General features: G+C 51.6%; 3 protein-coding genes across 3 annotated transcripts; 1 reads left to right on the top strand and 2 right to left on the bottom strand.

Moving 5' to 3' along the window:
• The first annotated feature begins 44 nt into the window (after positions 1–44).
• Positions 45–2,311, top strand: EMC9 (ER membrane protein complex subunit 9). Its single transcript, XM_058738632.1, has 5 exons — positions 45–541; positions 684–760; positions 1,665–1,734; positions 1,824–1,918; positions 2,072–2,311. The coding sequence occupies exons 1-5, from the start codon at positions 344–346 to the stop codon at positions 2,250–2,252; spliced, it is 621 nt and encodes a 206-aa protein (XP_058594615.1). The 5' UTR covers positions 45–343; the 3' UTR covers positions 2,253–2,311.
• On the bottom strand, positions 2,308–5,097 carry PSME1 (proteasome activator subunit 1). Its single transcript, XM_058738629.1, has 11 exons — positions 4,935–5,097; positions 4,276–4,308; positions 4,069–4,131; positions 3,843–3,953; positions 3,709–3,754; positions 3,496–3,593; positions 3,185–3,253; positions 3,032–3,099; positions 2,871–2,925; positions 2,707–2,793; positions 2,308–2,533 (listed from the first exon to the last, which is right to left on the bottom strand). The coding sequence occupies exons 1-11, from the start codon at positions 4,971–4,973 to the stop codon at positions 2,453–2,455; spliced, it is 750 nt and encodes a 249-aa protein (XP_058594612.1). The 5' UTR covers positions 4,974–5,097; the 3' UTR covers positions 2,308–2,452.
• A 2,709-nt stretch (positions 5,098–7,806) lies between these two features.
• On the bottom strand, positions 7,807–10,023 carry FITM1 (fat storage inducing transmembrane protein 1). The gene is made up of 2 exons (XM_058738610.1): positions 8,825–10,023; positions 7,807–8,445 (listed from the first exon to the last, which is right to left on the bottom strand). The coding sequence occupies exons 1-2, from the start codon at positions 9,088–9,090 to the stop codon at positions 7,833–7,835; spliced, it is 879 nt and encodes a 292-aa protein (XP_058594593.1). The 5' UTR covers positions 9,091–10,023; the 3' UTR covers positions 7,807–7,832.
• Between the last annotated feature and the right edge of the window lie 3,574 nt (positions 10,024–13,597).

Genomic DNA, 13,597 nt, shown 5'->3' with positions numbered 1-13,597 from the left:
GAACCTCTAAGCCTATCAAAGGGCACCACGTGGGCGGGACTCCAGAAGCTGGTACTGCTCTCTGCAGCAGGCTCTGAGCCCCCAGACTGGCGGGGATCTGCGGCCTCCCGATGCGGGCGGGCGGAGGCGGAGCTCGGCTTTGCAGCGTGCAATTCCCACCGCCTGCGCCCCAGGCCAGGTGGGGACCGGGCGCTGGGACCCAAGTCCCCCAGAGCCGGCTGGCTGCCTTCGAGCCGAGTCAGCGTCACGGCCGAATCTAAGTGAGGGGGCAGAGGGAAGGGACAAGGAAGGCTCCGGGGCACTGGAGGGAGCTTCGCGGACGAGAGCTGGGACCCCGCTCGCCATGGGGGAGGTGGAGATTTCGGCTCGGGCCTACGTGAAGATGTGTCTCCACGCCGCCCGGTACCCGCACGCCGCCGTCAACGGGCTCTTGCTGGCGCCCGCGCCGCGGTCGGGAGAATGCCTGTGTCTCACCGACTGTGTGCCCCTTTTCCACAGCCACCTAGCCCTGTCCGTCATGCTGGAGGTCGCCCTCAACCAGGTGCCGTCGCTGGACTCCCACTGACCACCGGGAAACCCCCTAACACCCCTAGCCCAAGCCCATCCCCGGTCTCTGGGCAGCAGTGCGCACCTACAGGGCGGGCAGCACGATTGGGTTTCTGATGGCCCCTTTCCCACGGCAGGTGGATGTGTGGGGCGCGCAGGCCGGTCTGGTAGTGGCTGGGTACTACCATGCCAATGCAGCTCTGGACGATCAGAGGTGAGTGGAGTAGCCCGAGGCAGAAGGCTAAGGGTTATGGGATGAGGGATCAAGAGAACCCTTCTTGGTCTTTCCTCGCATCTGTCCTTCGTCGAATGCTTAGGAGCGGGTACTATATACACCAGGCACTAGGCTGAGTACTGGAGTGAAGGCATATAAAGAAATATGAAGGCGATCCCTGGAGGAGCTGTAGTGGGGGTTCGGGGGGATAGTTGTGTGTAAGTAACAAGCTGACACCTGGCTTTAACTGAGGTGTTCCCCCCCCCCCCCTCCTCGCCAAGCGCTGGCAGAACATAGAGGAAGCCCAACCAGCAACTTCGGGGGGGTGGGGGAGAAATTTCCTTATATATAGAAAAAGTTATATACTTACATATGAATCCCCTATCTGGATCAAATTATACAGTTTTGTGATTTGCTTTTCCCTCCTCACTTAGTAAATATCTGCCATCTTTCCATCTCTAAAGATTTACCTTAGCCTGGCAGCTATATAGTAGGAGTATGGATGGATACACCATGATTTATTTCATGCCTTAAACATTGAGGTTGTTTCCATTTTTTTGTTAATACACACACTGTCCAATTATTACAGTAAATTCTCTTAAGTGGAATTTCTGGGTCAGCATATGTATAGTATACTGCTTAAATCTGGGTGGTTATGCCAAATTACCCTACCAAAAGACCACCTTTGATTTTCACCTTGACCAGCAGTCTGAGCACCTGTTTTCCACAGCACCCAAGCATTAAGCAGTCGTGTATGAAGCTTCAAGCAGGCCTGACCCCTCAGACCAGTTACAGGGAAAGCCCACCACTGTGTCTTCATCTAGGAGACCTGTGAGGCCCAGCTCAGATGGACAGGGTCTATCTCTAGTCACCTCCTCACTCCTCTGATCTTCCCTCTACACAGCCCTGGGCCCTTGGCCTTGAAAATCGCTGGGCGGATTGCAGAATTCTTCCCTGATGCAGTACTTATTATGGTGAGGCTTGGGTTTCAGGGTGGGGACTTGGTGAGAAAATAGGAAGTGGGGTCCTTGAAACCCTCACCAGCCATTCCTTGTCCATACAGTTGGATAATCAGAAACTGGTGCCTCAGCCTCATGTGCCCCCAGTCATAGTCCTGGAAAACCATGGTCTCCGCTGGGTCCCCAAGGACAAGAACTTGTGAGTGCCCCACTCCCACCACCTCTTTTTGGAAACTCACAGCTCCTGGGCCTCCTTTGTCCTTGATCTTGCCCCAAGGGTCCTTCTCTAGACCCTAACCTCTGCCAAGTATCTGGCCCCACTGCCTACTGAGTTTGGGGGTTATTATTTCAGAGTGATGTGGAGGGACTGGGAAGAGTCACGGCAGATGGTGGGAGCACTATTGGAGGGCCGGGCCCACCAGCACCTTGTGGACTTTGACTGCCACCTTGACGACATCCGGCAGGACTGGACCAACCAACAGCTCAACACCCAAATCACCCAATGGGTTGGTCCCACCAATGGAAATACCTGAGTCAGGGCTGGGAGGTGGGAGGGAAAGGGTCAGGATCCAATAAAGATATTTGGGCTGAAGGGCAATGGTATGACTATTTATTGGGCCTGGGAGGCAGGGGAGGGAGAAACCTCAACAGGGTGAAGGTGCGGAAAGTCTGGAGTCCTGTGTAAAAGATAGGAAGGTCTCTGCTGGACCCATTACAGGATGAGAAGAGGCTCTCAATAAATCATTCCTTTTGTTTCTCCCCTCGGCTTCTTGAGCTTCTCGAAGTTCTTCAGGATGATGTCATATAACACAGCCTACAGGGCCAGAGAGGAGTGAGGGTAGCCACAGGCCCCTGGTGGCTCCTATACCCCATTTCTAGTCTTGTGGAGAGGCTAAGCTCTGTCACCCTTCACCCCCAGCCTGTAGGGTCAGGGAGTAGGTGGCCTGGGAAAGCTGCCTCTGCCCACCCCTGCCCTTGCTTCCTCACATAAGCATTGCGGATCTCCATGATCATCAACCTGATGTCCCGGTACTCTGCCTCATCCAGCTCATGCACCAGCTGTCGATAATCACCCTGTGGGAGATTTGGATCAGGTCTGACTTCAGATGTGTCCTTCCCCCACCATGCACCCTGACTTGGGCCTCACCTACCACATGGGGCTGCTTGGCTGCTTTGGTCACAGCATCGCCCCGCTCAGAGAAATACCTGTAGGAAGCAGAAGGGTTGGGAACAGAAGGAAGAGAGGGAGCCCAAGCCTCTGTCCAAGGAAAAGGCAGGGTATGCATGCAGGTGCAAATGGGCAGTCACTCACTTGGAGATTTGCGTGTGGAAGCCTTCCAGCTTCGTGTGAAGGGCAGTCATCAGCTCAAACACCTTCTCCTGGGGAAAGAATGCAAGGGGAAAAGTGGAAAACAGTGCGGACTGAAGCAGTAAGGAGGGCAGAGGAGCGGGGTAGTGCTCTCACCTGTACAGCCACTCCAAAATTGTTCCCATCTTCAATTCGAGGTATCTGAAGCTGTAACCAGGTGGTGACCTGGAAGGAGGAAATGGTATCAAAGCCACATCAGCTCCCAACCTAACTCTGTCCTTTGCTTCCCTGCCCATGGCGAGGGAAGGCGTGCCAAGTCTGTCCTGAGCCCCAAGGCCTACAATTCTGGCTTCACTTGCTGTGCCCTCTCCTGCTAAGACTTGGCAGGTGCCAAGTGCTACCTGGCCCAGACCAAAGAGGACAAAGGGTTAGATCTGAAGCCTGGGGGTGGGAGTGGGAGGGCTCACCAGGTTGAGCTGCTCAATGACATCCTTGATCTCAGGCTTTAGACGCTGAAGGAGGACCACGATCTTCTCATTGCAGTTCACTGGGCCACAGGGAGGACCTACGCAGTGGGCAATGGGTCAGTCACCAGGCTGGAACTGTGTGAGGAGCAGGAAAGAGGAATCCCTACAGAGGAGTTCCTGGGATGTGAGACTCAAGTCCCTTCATAGTGGTACCTTTGTCTTCATCTTCCTCTTTCTTCTTTCCATCTTTGTCTTCCTTCTGCAGGGAGATAGGGGCTCTTGGAAGTCAGGCCTAAGGCTGATTTTCCCCATGGTTGGGTCCCTCCTCCCAGCTCTTCCTGGCTTGCCTCCTGCTGCTTCTTCCGCTCCTCTTTCTCTTTCTCCTTGACTGGATCAGGCACTGGGATGTCCAATGGGGCCTTCAGATTGCTCAGGTTGGCTTCATTGAGAGCTGGCTCCTGGTGCAGGGTGGGAGGAGGGCTGGAGGCAAGGGCATCCCTCTCACCTCACTCTGATGGCCCCCCAGACTCTCCCCTTGATCCTTACTCTCTAGCTTCCTGCTGCCCCCAGTACCTTTAAAAATGCATCCAACTCAGAAATCTTCTTGGGGAAGTAGCTCCCCAGCAGGTTTTCTGTCTGTGTGAAGTGGGGGTGGGGGAAGATGGAGGTCAGAATAAAATGTTCTTCTGGCAGTGAAGCAGCGTTGACACTGCCCAGCAAGGAAGGGCTGAGCGGTGGGAGTTAGGTAGGGGTGGGGTGCTGATGGGCCAAGTTACCTACCTTGGTACACAGGTCTTCACGGAATACATCCACCTGTGGGACACAGGCAGCCCTTCACACACCTGGCTTTACGGCCAGTTCATTTGAGGACCGTTCCCTTAGGGTTGTATAGGGCCTGACATGGGGAAGGGGGTTGGGTTGGGGAGGGTGAAGTGGATTCCCTTGGGGCTGGATGCGGCGGATGAGAACATTCCTGGCCGTGAATGGCAGGTGGTCCAAGTGAGAACAGATCCCTCAGACTCAGAGCCCAGGTCTCCTGGGCTGTACAAGGAGGGGTCTAAGAGCCTCTGCAACTGGCACAGGGACGGCATGCTCTGTGGAGTGGGCCCGGGGCCCTCCGGTGGGAAAGGTCATGAGGTGGCAGGGCAGCTCCGGCATCCTGTCTGTGTGTGGCCCCAAGCCCGCGCCAGCGGACTTCCCCTCCACGCCAGCTCTCCACTTCACCGCACCCCACTGAACCTCAGCCGCCTAGCTTATCCCGGCAGGTGGACCTCGCCTGTCTCCCTCCGGCACAGGTGCTCCTGGCACAGAGGCTCGCGTGGGCTCCATTCGACCTCTACTGGACTCGCGAGGGGGGTTGGGGGGTGGGTCATGGACGCCTGCAGCCTTTCAGAGCCACGCCTCCCTAATGGGCCCTTCCTTAAACCCGCAGCGCTCACCTTGGCTTGGGCTTCAGGCTGGACCCTGAGTGTGGCCATTGCCGGGGCGGGGGGCCTAACGCCGCACGAGAAGCGGAGCGCGCACAGGGAAGGAAAAGCGAAAGCAAACGCTCGCCCCCACCACTGCCTTCCTCGGTATCGGGGAGTGGAGGTACTGGAGGGGGCGGGGCCAGACGGGGAGAGGAGAGGGTGGAGCGGGGGAGGGCTGCAGCCGCGGCGGGGCTCCCCCTGGAGGCCGAGAGGAGCACTGCCACCGCCACCTCCGCGGGGCGACCAGCGCCAGCCCGCCTCCACCTCGCAACTCTGCCCCCCGACGCTGAGCCACTCCCACCCCGCCGCCTAGCTTCCCGCCTTTGGACTTGAAGCCTACTGCCACCGCCCCGCCCCCCGCTTTTTTTCAACTCCTCGCGTCCGCACGTACCGCGGGCCCGCCTCCCCGCCTCCCGGAGCCCATAGGCCGGCCAAGGCCAGTGCCCGCCTCCCATCTCCCTGCCTCCGCGTTCCGCTGGTTCTCTTCTGCTCCTGCTCTGCTGGGACCGTGATAAGCCTTATCTGGCGCTCTTTCGTCTTTTCTGGCCTCCCTACATAGCCCTGGCTCCATGGGCATCTGCTGGCCCATGCGGTGACATAAGACACTGTCACCACTCCAACCCAGGCCCCGGTCAACTCTCTTCTGGCCACTGTGGACTACACCCCTCGATACTCTCCGCACAGCAGTGGCATGAGACCCCTCTCTTGGCTTAAAGCCCTTTCTCAGCTTCCTGTTGACCTTAGAATGAAATCTAAAGGGCTTTCCTGGCTCATAAGGCTTGCCTGGCCTGCCAGTCACCTGTTTTTCAACTTCACTTTGCACTGCTTTCCCCTTTCATTACACTTGCAAATACCTGGGCCTTCCATTGTTGCTTAAATCTGTCTGGTGTTCATTCCTACCTCAGGGCCTTTGCCCTTACTATAGTCCCTTTGCTTGACACACCCTTTCCTTGCCTTAGGTTCTCAGTTGAAATGTCCCCTCTCCAGAGGGAACTCTCTCCAGTAAGTCTTTATTACAAACCAGCCTGTTTTAGTACATTCATAGCACTTAGCTCTCTGATATTAGCCAGTTTATTTATTTTTTTGAGGATAATGGTGGTTTAAGAGATTTTTTTTAATGTTTATTTTTGAAAGAGAGAGAGAGAAAGAGAGCAAGCAGGGGAGGGGCAGAGAGAGAGGGAGGCACAGAATCTGAAGCAGGCTCAGGCTCTGAGCTGTCAGCACAGAGCCTGACACAGGACTCTAACCGACCAACGGTGAGATCATGACCTGAGTCGAAGTTGGATGTTTAACTGACTCAGCCACCCAGGTGCTCCACAGATAGTGTGGTTTAGACCAGGAGTTGGCAAACTTTTTCTGTAAAAAGCCAGATAGTAAATAATTTAGGCTTTGTGGGTCAATGGTGTCTGTAGTAACGACTCAACTCTGCCATTGCAGCAGGTATGAATGAATGAATACCTAAATGAATTAGTATGTCTAGGTTCCAATAAAACTATCTATGGACAATGGACTTTGAATTCTGTGTAATTTTCTCATATCATGGAATATTCTTTTTTTCAATCATTAAAAACTTAAAAATCTGGGCGCCTGGGTGGCTCAGCTGGTTAAGCGTCAGACTTCAGCTCAGATCATATCTCAGGGTTTGTGAGTTTGAGCCCCGCATCGGGCTCTGTGCTGACAGCTCAGAGCCTGGAGCCTGCTTTGGATTCTGTGTCTCCTCTATCCCCACCCCTTCCTCGCTTGTGTTCAATCTCTCTCTCTCAAAAATAAACTAAATAAAAAAATTTTTTTAATGTAAAAACTTTTCTTAACTCTCAGGCCATACAAAAACTGGCCACAGGAGGGCTGTAGTTGCTGGTCCTCAGTTTAGAGCACAGACAATGGACCCACATCATGTGGGTTTATAATCCTGACTTTGATATTTACTAGCTGTGAACAAGTTACTTAACCTCTGTATCTCAGTTTTCACAACTGTACAATAGGAATACCACCAAACCTACCTGATAGTGTTGGTGTTGTTATGAGGGCTAAATGTCTTAATTTATATGAAGAACTTAGAAACACTTAGAACTGTGCCTGGTACATTGTAAGCACAATAGAAGCATTTGCCATTATTTGTGAGTTTATCATCTGCCTCCCCCATTAACCCATAAGCCTCCAAAGAGCAGAAACCTTGTCTTTTTTTTTTTTTGCTTTTGATTTATAATTATTATTTTTAAATGTCTATTTATTTTGAGAGAGAGAGAATGTGAGCAGGGGAGGGACAGAGAGAGGGAGAGAGAGAGAATCCCAAGCAGGCTCTGTGTTGTCAGTGCAGAGCCCGACTCAGGGCTCCATCTCACGAACTGTGAGATCATGACCCGAGCTGAAGTCAAGTAGGATGCTTAACTAACCAAGCCACCCAGGTCCTCCAGAAACCTTGTCTCATTCATAAGGCATGGAACTCTGCTTGGCTCAATAAATACCTGTTAAATAAATGTGCCCAGATAGACAGACCCCTGAGGAAGGCGGAGGGCGGGATTCAGTGCAGGAGGCAGGAAAAACAAATCAGCCAGGCTAGAGATGAAGCACCTGCCCAGCAGGAGTGCTGCCCATACCTAAGGGCACTTTTACCTGCTCTAACATCACCATTCCTTGACAGCAAAACCCTCCATGTAGCTTGAAGTCTGCAAGGACTGGGAGACTAAAAGGACAGCAGGAGGGATGGAGATCAAGCATAAGGAAGGATATTCAAAGTCCATAACAGCAAGAAATGGTTGAGGAACGCGAGACTGCCTGATTCTTTTCTTATCCTTCCCACCGTTTCTGAGTCCTCCCAACCAAATGATGAGAAGAGCCAGACTTAGGCCTGATTTGCCTTTATTTCTTTCAGTTATGCTTGCGGCTGGAGTGGGGCCGAGGGAAGAGCCCGTGGCCCGGGCTCCCTGGAGACCAGGGCTGATGATACCAGCTGCCATAGGTGAGGTACCAGGCAAAGGTCCCCACTGCAGCACCCACCACCTTGTGAGTATACTGGTGGAAATAGATGACGGTACAGAGCAGCAAGAAGTTCCAGAGGCCCAGCAGCAGCACGTTGAGCAGGAAGACTAGGCGTAGGGGCGCCCCAGCTGGCAGCCCATGGGCCAGGTACTTGGCGAACACAGCGGCTTCCTCAGCCATGAGCAGACAGCAGAAGGTGAGCAGGAAGGTGTGGGAGGAGACCGTGTAGCCCCGCCACTGGTGGCCGGCTGCCAGGCAGCTGCGGCGGTCGGGAAGCTCGTGCAGCAGCAGGCCCTGGGGCAGAGGCTCGAAGCAGGAACCAGTCAGGTCCTCGATGAGCAGGAAGGCCCTGCCAGCCCCCCGCCACACTGCGGCCCCCACCACCAGCCGGCTCAGGTGCCGGGCAGTCACTGCCACGCGCCGGGTAGCCAGGAACACCACCAGCAACACGAAGCCCCCCAGGAAGGTGCACGTCCAGCCCCATGCCGAATTCACAAACTTTCTGTGGGCACAGGAGAAGGGAGGCTATTGGGACCCCTCAAGCCCCATCTCCCACCCCGTCTGTGTTCCCATCACTGCTGTTCCCAGTCCTGCATATCATCTCTGGTTCCATTTCCTCCCCCTACCCACCCCCATTCACTTAAACTTTGCCATCTCCTTAGAGGCCCATTCAGCCTTCTAGGACCCATATTTCCTCTTCAGCCCTGCTCCTGATTTCCCCTGTACCCCACAACTCTGTTCCCCTCCCCCTCCTCCCAATTTCTCCTCAACCTCCTAGCCTATTTTTAGTGTCCAGACTGGCAGGAGGACAGAAGCCTGGAGGAGGGAGCTGGGATCTCAGAGCACAGGGAGCCGGCGCCCACAGCCTCAAGTGGACTCACATGTTGAAGAAGTTGCCGTGGCTGGCGAAGATAGTCCGAGGGTTGACATGGAACTGCAGAAGGGGCCCAAAGATGACCACTGCTGCCAACCAGGCATGGTAGAGGCGCCGTAAGCAGGGGCTGCCCAGGAGCCGGGCAGCCTGTTCACTTCCAAAGTACAGCAAGGCAGAGGCCACCCAGAGCAGCACCTTGACCAGGCAGCCCAGCAGTGCCCGGATTCGGGCCCCGGCCCCCAGCCCTGCCCCCACCACCGGCCCCCGCTCCATGTTCCCTCCCCTCCCCACTAACTGCTTGCTCTGCTGGGCAGCTGAGGAGGGGCTGATGGGGCCCCCCCTGGACAAGGACAGGCAGTGACAGGTGTGGCAGACACAGGGCAGAGCCCTGTTGGCAGCTGGCAGGCGGGGGAGAGGGGCGGGGGGCAGCAAGGGGCCAGGGCGGAGGGCTGCCACGTCAGCAGGGTCCTAGCCTTAGATGTGTGTCCTGACAGTGGCCTGTGTCCTTTCCTGTTAGCCCTGTGTCCCCTTGACTCTCTAGGTCTGTGTCCCCAGCTCCAACCCTGTTCTAGTTCTTGTTGGAGGGTAAGGTCTAGTGTTCAGTGTTGTCTTTGTCCACAGTCTGCCTGGGTCTGCCTGTCTTTGTTTGATCAGCCAGTCACCCCCACCCCACCCCAAATTTACTTTGTTTGCTCCACAGGGAAATCAGGGGTCATGAAGATTCAGATTAACTAAATCTTGGAAATCATTAAAAATATCTGTGTCTGGGGGCACCCCACCGGTGGCTCAGTTGGTTGAGCATCTGACTCCTGAGTGTGGCTCAGTCATGATCCCAGGGTTGTGGGATCAAGCCCTCCATCTAGCTCTCGCTTAGCTTGCATGATCTCTCTCTCTCTCTCAAAATGATAACTTTTTTTTTTTTTAACTAAAAAACAAACAAAAAAACCCCCACAAAGAATGGTCTCACCTTAGATCTGATGTCTGGTGCATTGCATAACCACCATGGTTTATGTAGGGCCAAACTAGCCCCTCAGAGCTCCTCACACCAGACAGGGGCTGGGGCTGGGTCAAGCCCCTCGGGTCACGGTGCACCTAAGTGGATACCCCTGCTGATGTGCCTCCTCTGCCTGAGTTGGACACCGTGCTGTGCACAGACATCTCATGCATCCTGATTCAGGAGAGGAGCTAGATCCCACTGATGAAACAGACCCAGATTTTTTTTTTTTTTTTTTTTTTTTACAGAGACTGAGCGGGGGGAGAGGGGCAGAGGGAGAGAGAATCTTGAAGTTTATTTATTTTGAGAGAGAGAGAGAGAGAGAGAGAGAGACAGCATGAGTGGGGGAGGGGCAGAGAGAAGGAGAGGGAGAAGCCCATGCAGTTTCTGCACTGCCATTGCAGAGCTGGATGCAGGGCTCAGACCCATGAAGCTGAGAGATAATGACCTGAGCCAAAACCAAGAGTCTGGCACTTGATGGACTGAGCTACCCAGGCACCCCCCATTCCTTGGTGTTTATTATGATGGCCAACACATGAAATAGAAATGTCTGATGAAAGGCGTACTGTATGAGAGATGGTGGCAGCCCCGGTTGGACTTTCAGAACCACAAAGATTAGGCTTAGTACCATGTGATGGGGGTGGGAGTGGAGACCCTACAAAAATCCCCAGCTTGGAGTCCATCAAAACCTTAGGTTGTGTCCACCTGCCAGTTACCCTGGGTCCTAAGACCCACACTGGCCTCCCAGCCTGTCCCCTGGGGCTAGAACCACAAGGAGGAGAGCAACCTAACCAAGGGACATCCCTCTTATTCAGTAACTGTTCTGGGATACTTTTTTTGGTCTGCCTTCCTCATTCCACAAAACTGTGGTGGGTTTTCAGAGCACAGTGGAGGCCCATGAAGTTGTGAAAAGAATGAGCAAGCAAGTACCCCTGGGTTCTGAACTGTGTGACTTTGGGAAAATCAACTCATTTTCCTTGGTCCTCCGTGCCCTCATTCATAAACTGACCAACGTTGACTAATCAATCTGATTCCTTTCAGATCCTAAAGCCATACCTCGACATAGTTCCTGTTTATGGACCCCAACATGAAGACCTATAGAACCTCTCACACATTTTTAAGTTGACAAAAAATTTTCATTGTAATTAAAAAAATTTTTTTTTATGTTTTATTTATTTTTGAGACAGAGAGAGACAGAGCATGAACAGGGGAGGGTCAGAGAGAGAGGGAGACACAGAATCTGAAGCAGGCTCCAGGCTCTAAGCTGTCAGCACAGAGCCCGACGCGGGGCTCGAACTCATGGACCGTGAGATCATGACCTGAGCCGAAGTTGGACGCTTAACCGACTGAGCCACCCAGGCGCCCCTCATTGTAATTTTAAATAGTTGCACAGAACATAATTTCCAACGCATTTTCTATAGATCACTCTTTTAAATATATCCAATGGAATCTAAACCCTACAGTGAAAATATATCTTACCATTATCCACTTAAAAAACAAGTGACAAGGGGCGCCTGGGTGGCGCAGTCGGTTAAGCGTCCGACTTCAGCCAGGTCACGATCTCGCGGTCCGTGAGTTCGAGCCCCGCATCAGGCTCTGGGCTGATGGCTCGGAGCCTGGAGCCTGTTTCCGATTCTGTGTCTCCCTCTCTCTCTGCCCCTCCCCCGTTCATGCTCTGTCTCTCTCTGTCCCAAAAATAAATAAAAAACATTAAAAAAAAAAAAAACAAAAAAAAAAAAACAAAAAAAAAAAAACAAGTGACAAGATCTTAATAGTCAGAAATCATATTTCTATTAGACTTCCCCTACAGAATTTATCCTAATGTTTTTGTGCCTGAAAGTTCTTTATTTTTTATTAATTTTTTTATGTTTATTTTTGAGAGAGAGAGAGAGAGAGAGACAGAATGCGAGATAGTTTCACATTGAGAGAGAGGGAGACACAGACTCCGAAACAGGCTCCAGACTCCGAAACAGGCTCCAGGCTCCGAGCTGTCAGCACAGAGCCGGACACGGGGCTCGAACTCACGAGCTGTGAGATCATGACCTGAGCCAAAGTCAGATGCTCAACCGACTCAGTCATCCAGGCGCCCTCTGAAAGTCTTTTATTGATCACATGTCTCTGCCAAAAAAAGTCTGTAACTTGAAACTTAATTTTAATTTTTTTGAAGTTATTTTGAGAGAGAGAGAGAGTCCCAAGCAGACTCTGTGCTGCCAACGCAGAGCCCGACGTGGGGCTCAATCCCATGAACCATGAGATCATGACTTGAGCCGAAATCGAGTGAGACACTTAATCGACTGAGCCACCCAGGTGCCCTGAAAGTTAATTTTTAAATATTTCTTGTGTTCATAAGGCCCTGAAATTAAAACGTTTTTCTTCTGGATAAAGTTTTCATAATAATTGTTAGTAATATAAAATGTATAATTAGTACAGCAAAGATTTCACTTTTTTTTGTAGCTTTGGTTTTTTTTTTAATTTAAACTTTAGTTAAAAAAATTTTTTTTTAGTTAGTTAACATACAGTGCAATATTGGTTTCAGGAGAATTTGGTGATTCATCACTTCCATGCAACACCCAGTCCTCATCCCAACAAGTACCCTCCTTAGTACCCATTACCCATCTAGCCCATCTCCCACCCACCTCCATCAATCCACAGTTTGTTCTCTATCATTAAGAGCCTCTTGTGGTTTCCCTCTCTTCTCTCCCCACCCCTTCTCCTATGTTCATCTGTTTTGTTTCTTAAATTCCACGTATGAGTGAAATCATATATTTGTCTTTCTCTGACCAATTTATTTCACTTAGCATAATACACTCTACCTCCATCCACATCATTACAAATGGCAAGATTTCATTCTTTCTGAAAGTAATATTCCAAGTAATATTCCATTGTATATATATGTATACCTCTTCTTTATCCAATCGTCAGATTTCACATATTTCTGATAATTAATAAGTTAAAATTGTATTGGAAATTCATCTTTTTTTCTTAACAAATTTTTAATGTTTATTTTTGAGAAAGAGAGAGAGAGAGGGAGAGAGAGAGAGAGGTGGATGGAGCACAAGTAGGAGAGTGGCAGAGAGAGAGGGAGACACAGAATCTGAAGCAGGTTCCAGGCTCTGAGCTGTCAGCACAGAGCCTGACACAGGGCTGGAACCCATGAACCATGAGATCATGACCTGAGCCGAAGTCAGATGCTTAACTGACTGAGCCACCCAGGCGCCCTGGAAATTCATCTCTTGATAAGAAGAATGGATGGTCCTTGAGGCCTTGATTAAAGGAGCCTTTGAGGATATTAAAAATTGTAATTTGCTTCTAAGTTTTGGCACTCTGGAGGTAATACAGGTTCTGCGTGAGATGGGTGGCATCTCTGGGGTGAAGTGACAGAAGGGGAATGAGGAGGGCCAGTAGGAAGGGAGACAGGCATGATAGTTTCACATTAGGCAGATCAGTCAGAGGAAAGAGATCACATGTGGGCCGAGCAGCTGGAGAATCTACTCTTTTATAACTACCTGTTTTGCTGTGAAAGACGAATCCCTTTTACCCCTTGCTGTGTCTTTGAGAACACTTGGAGGTGTGTGTGCTGGTTTGCAAATTGCATTAGGGATAATGAAATATCACAAAGAAAGGTAGATCAGAGCTTGGTGTGGACCCTAACCAACTCTCCTTCTGATCATAAACCATGGGTTTGCTCTGTCCCACCCCAAAGATTTTTTTGGCAATCTATTATATCTGGGGCATGTTGCCTGACCTCTTCACATTGCCATTTCCTCACCTGTACAAAGGGTGGCT

This window comes from Neofelis nebulosa, chromosome 7 (genome assembly GCF_028018385.1).
Source record: "Neofelis nebulosa isolate mNeoNeb1 chromosome 7, mNeoNeb1.pri, whole genome shotgun sequence".
Lineage (NCBI taxonomy): Eukaryota > Metazoa > Chordata > Mammalia > Carnivora > Felidae > Neofelis > Neofelis nebulosa.
Note: the sequence above shows the minus strand (reverse complement) of the source record. Positions and strands in the feature narration are given on the sequence as shown.

What these genes read in the sequence shown, in the direction of transcription:
- FITM1 (XM_058738610.1), bottom strand. Translation starts at nt 9,090, where the DNA reads ATGGAGCGGGGGCCGGTGGTGGGGGCAGGGCTGGGGGCCGGGGCCCGA. An exon ending in CACGGCAACTTCTTCAACAT is followed by an intron (nt 8,446 to 8,824) that starts GTGAGTCCACTT and finishes CTGTGCCCACAG; the next exon opens with AAAGTTTGTGAATTCGGCAT.
- PSME1 (XM_058738629.1), bottom strand. Translation starts at nt 4,973, where the DNA reads ATGGCCACACTCAGGGTCCAGCCTGAAGCCCAAGCCAAG. An exon ending in AGTTGGATGCATTTTTAAAG is followed by an intron (nt 3,954 to 4,068) that starts GTACTGGGGGCA and finishes ACCCTGCACCAG; the next exon opens with GAGCCAGCTCTCAATGAAGC. An exon ending in TCATTGAGCAGCTCAACCTG is followed by an intron (nt 3,254 to 3,495) that starts GTGAGCCCTCCC and finishes TCCTCCTTCCAG; the next exon opens with GTCACCACCTGGTTACAGCT.
- EMC9 (XM_058738632.1), top strand. Translation starts at nt 344, where the DNA reads ATGGGGGAGGTGGAGATTTCGGCTCGGGCCTACGTGAAGATGTGTCTC. An exon ending in TGGAGGTCGCCCTCAACCAG is followed by an intron (nt 542 to 683) that starts GTGCCGTCGCTG and finishes TTCCCACGGCAG; the next exon opens with GTGGATGTGTGGGGCGCGCA. An exon ending in GCAGCTCTGGACGATCAGAG is followed by an intron (nt 761 to 1,664) that starts GTGAGTGGAGTA and finishes CCCTCTACACAG; the next exon opens with CCCTGGGCCCTTGGCCTTGA.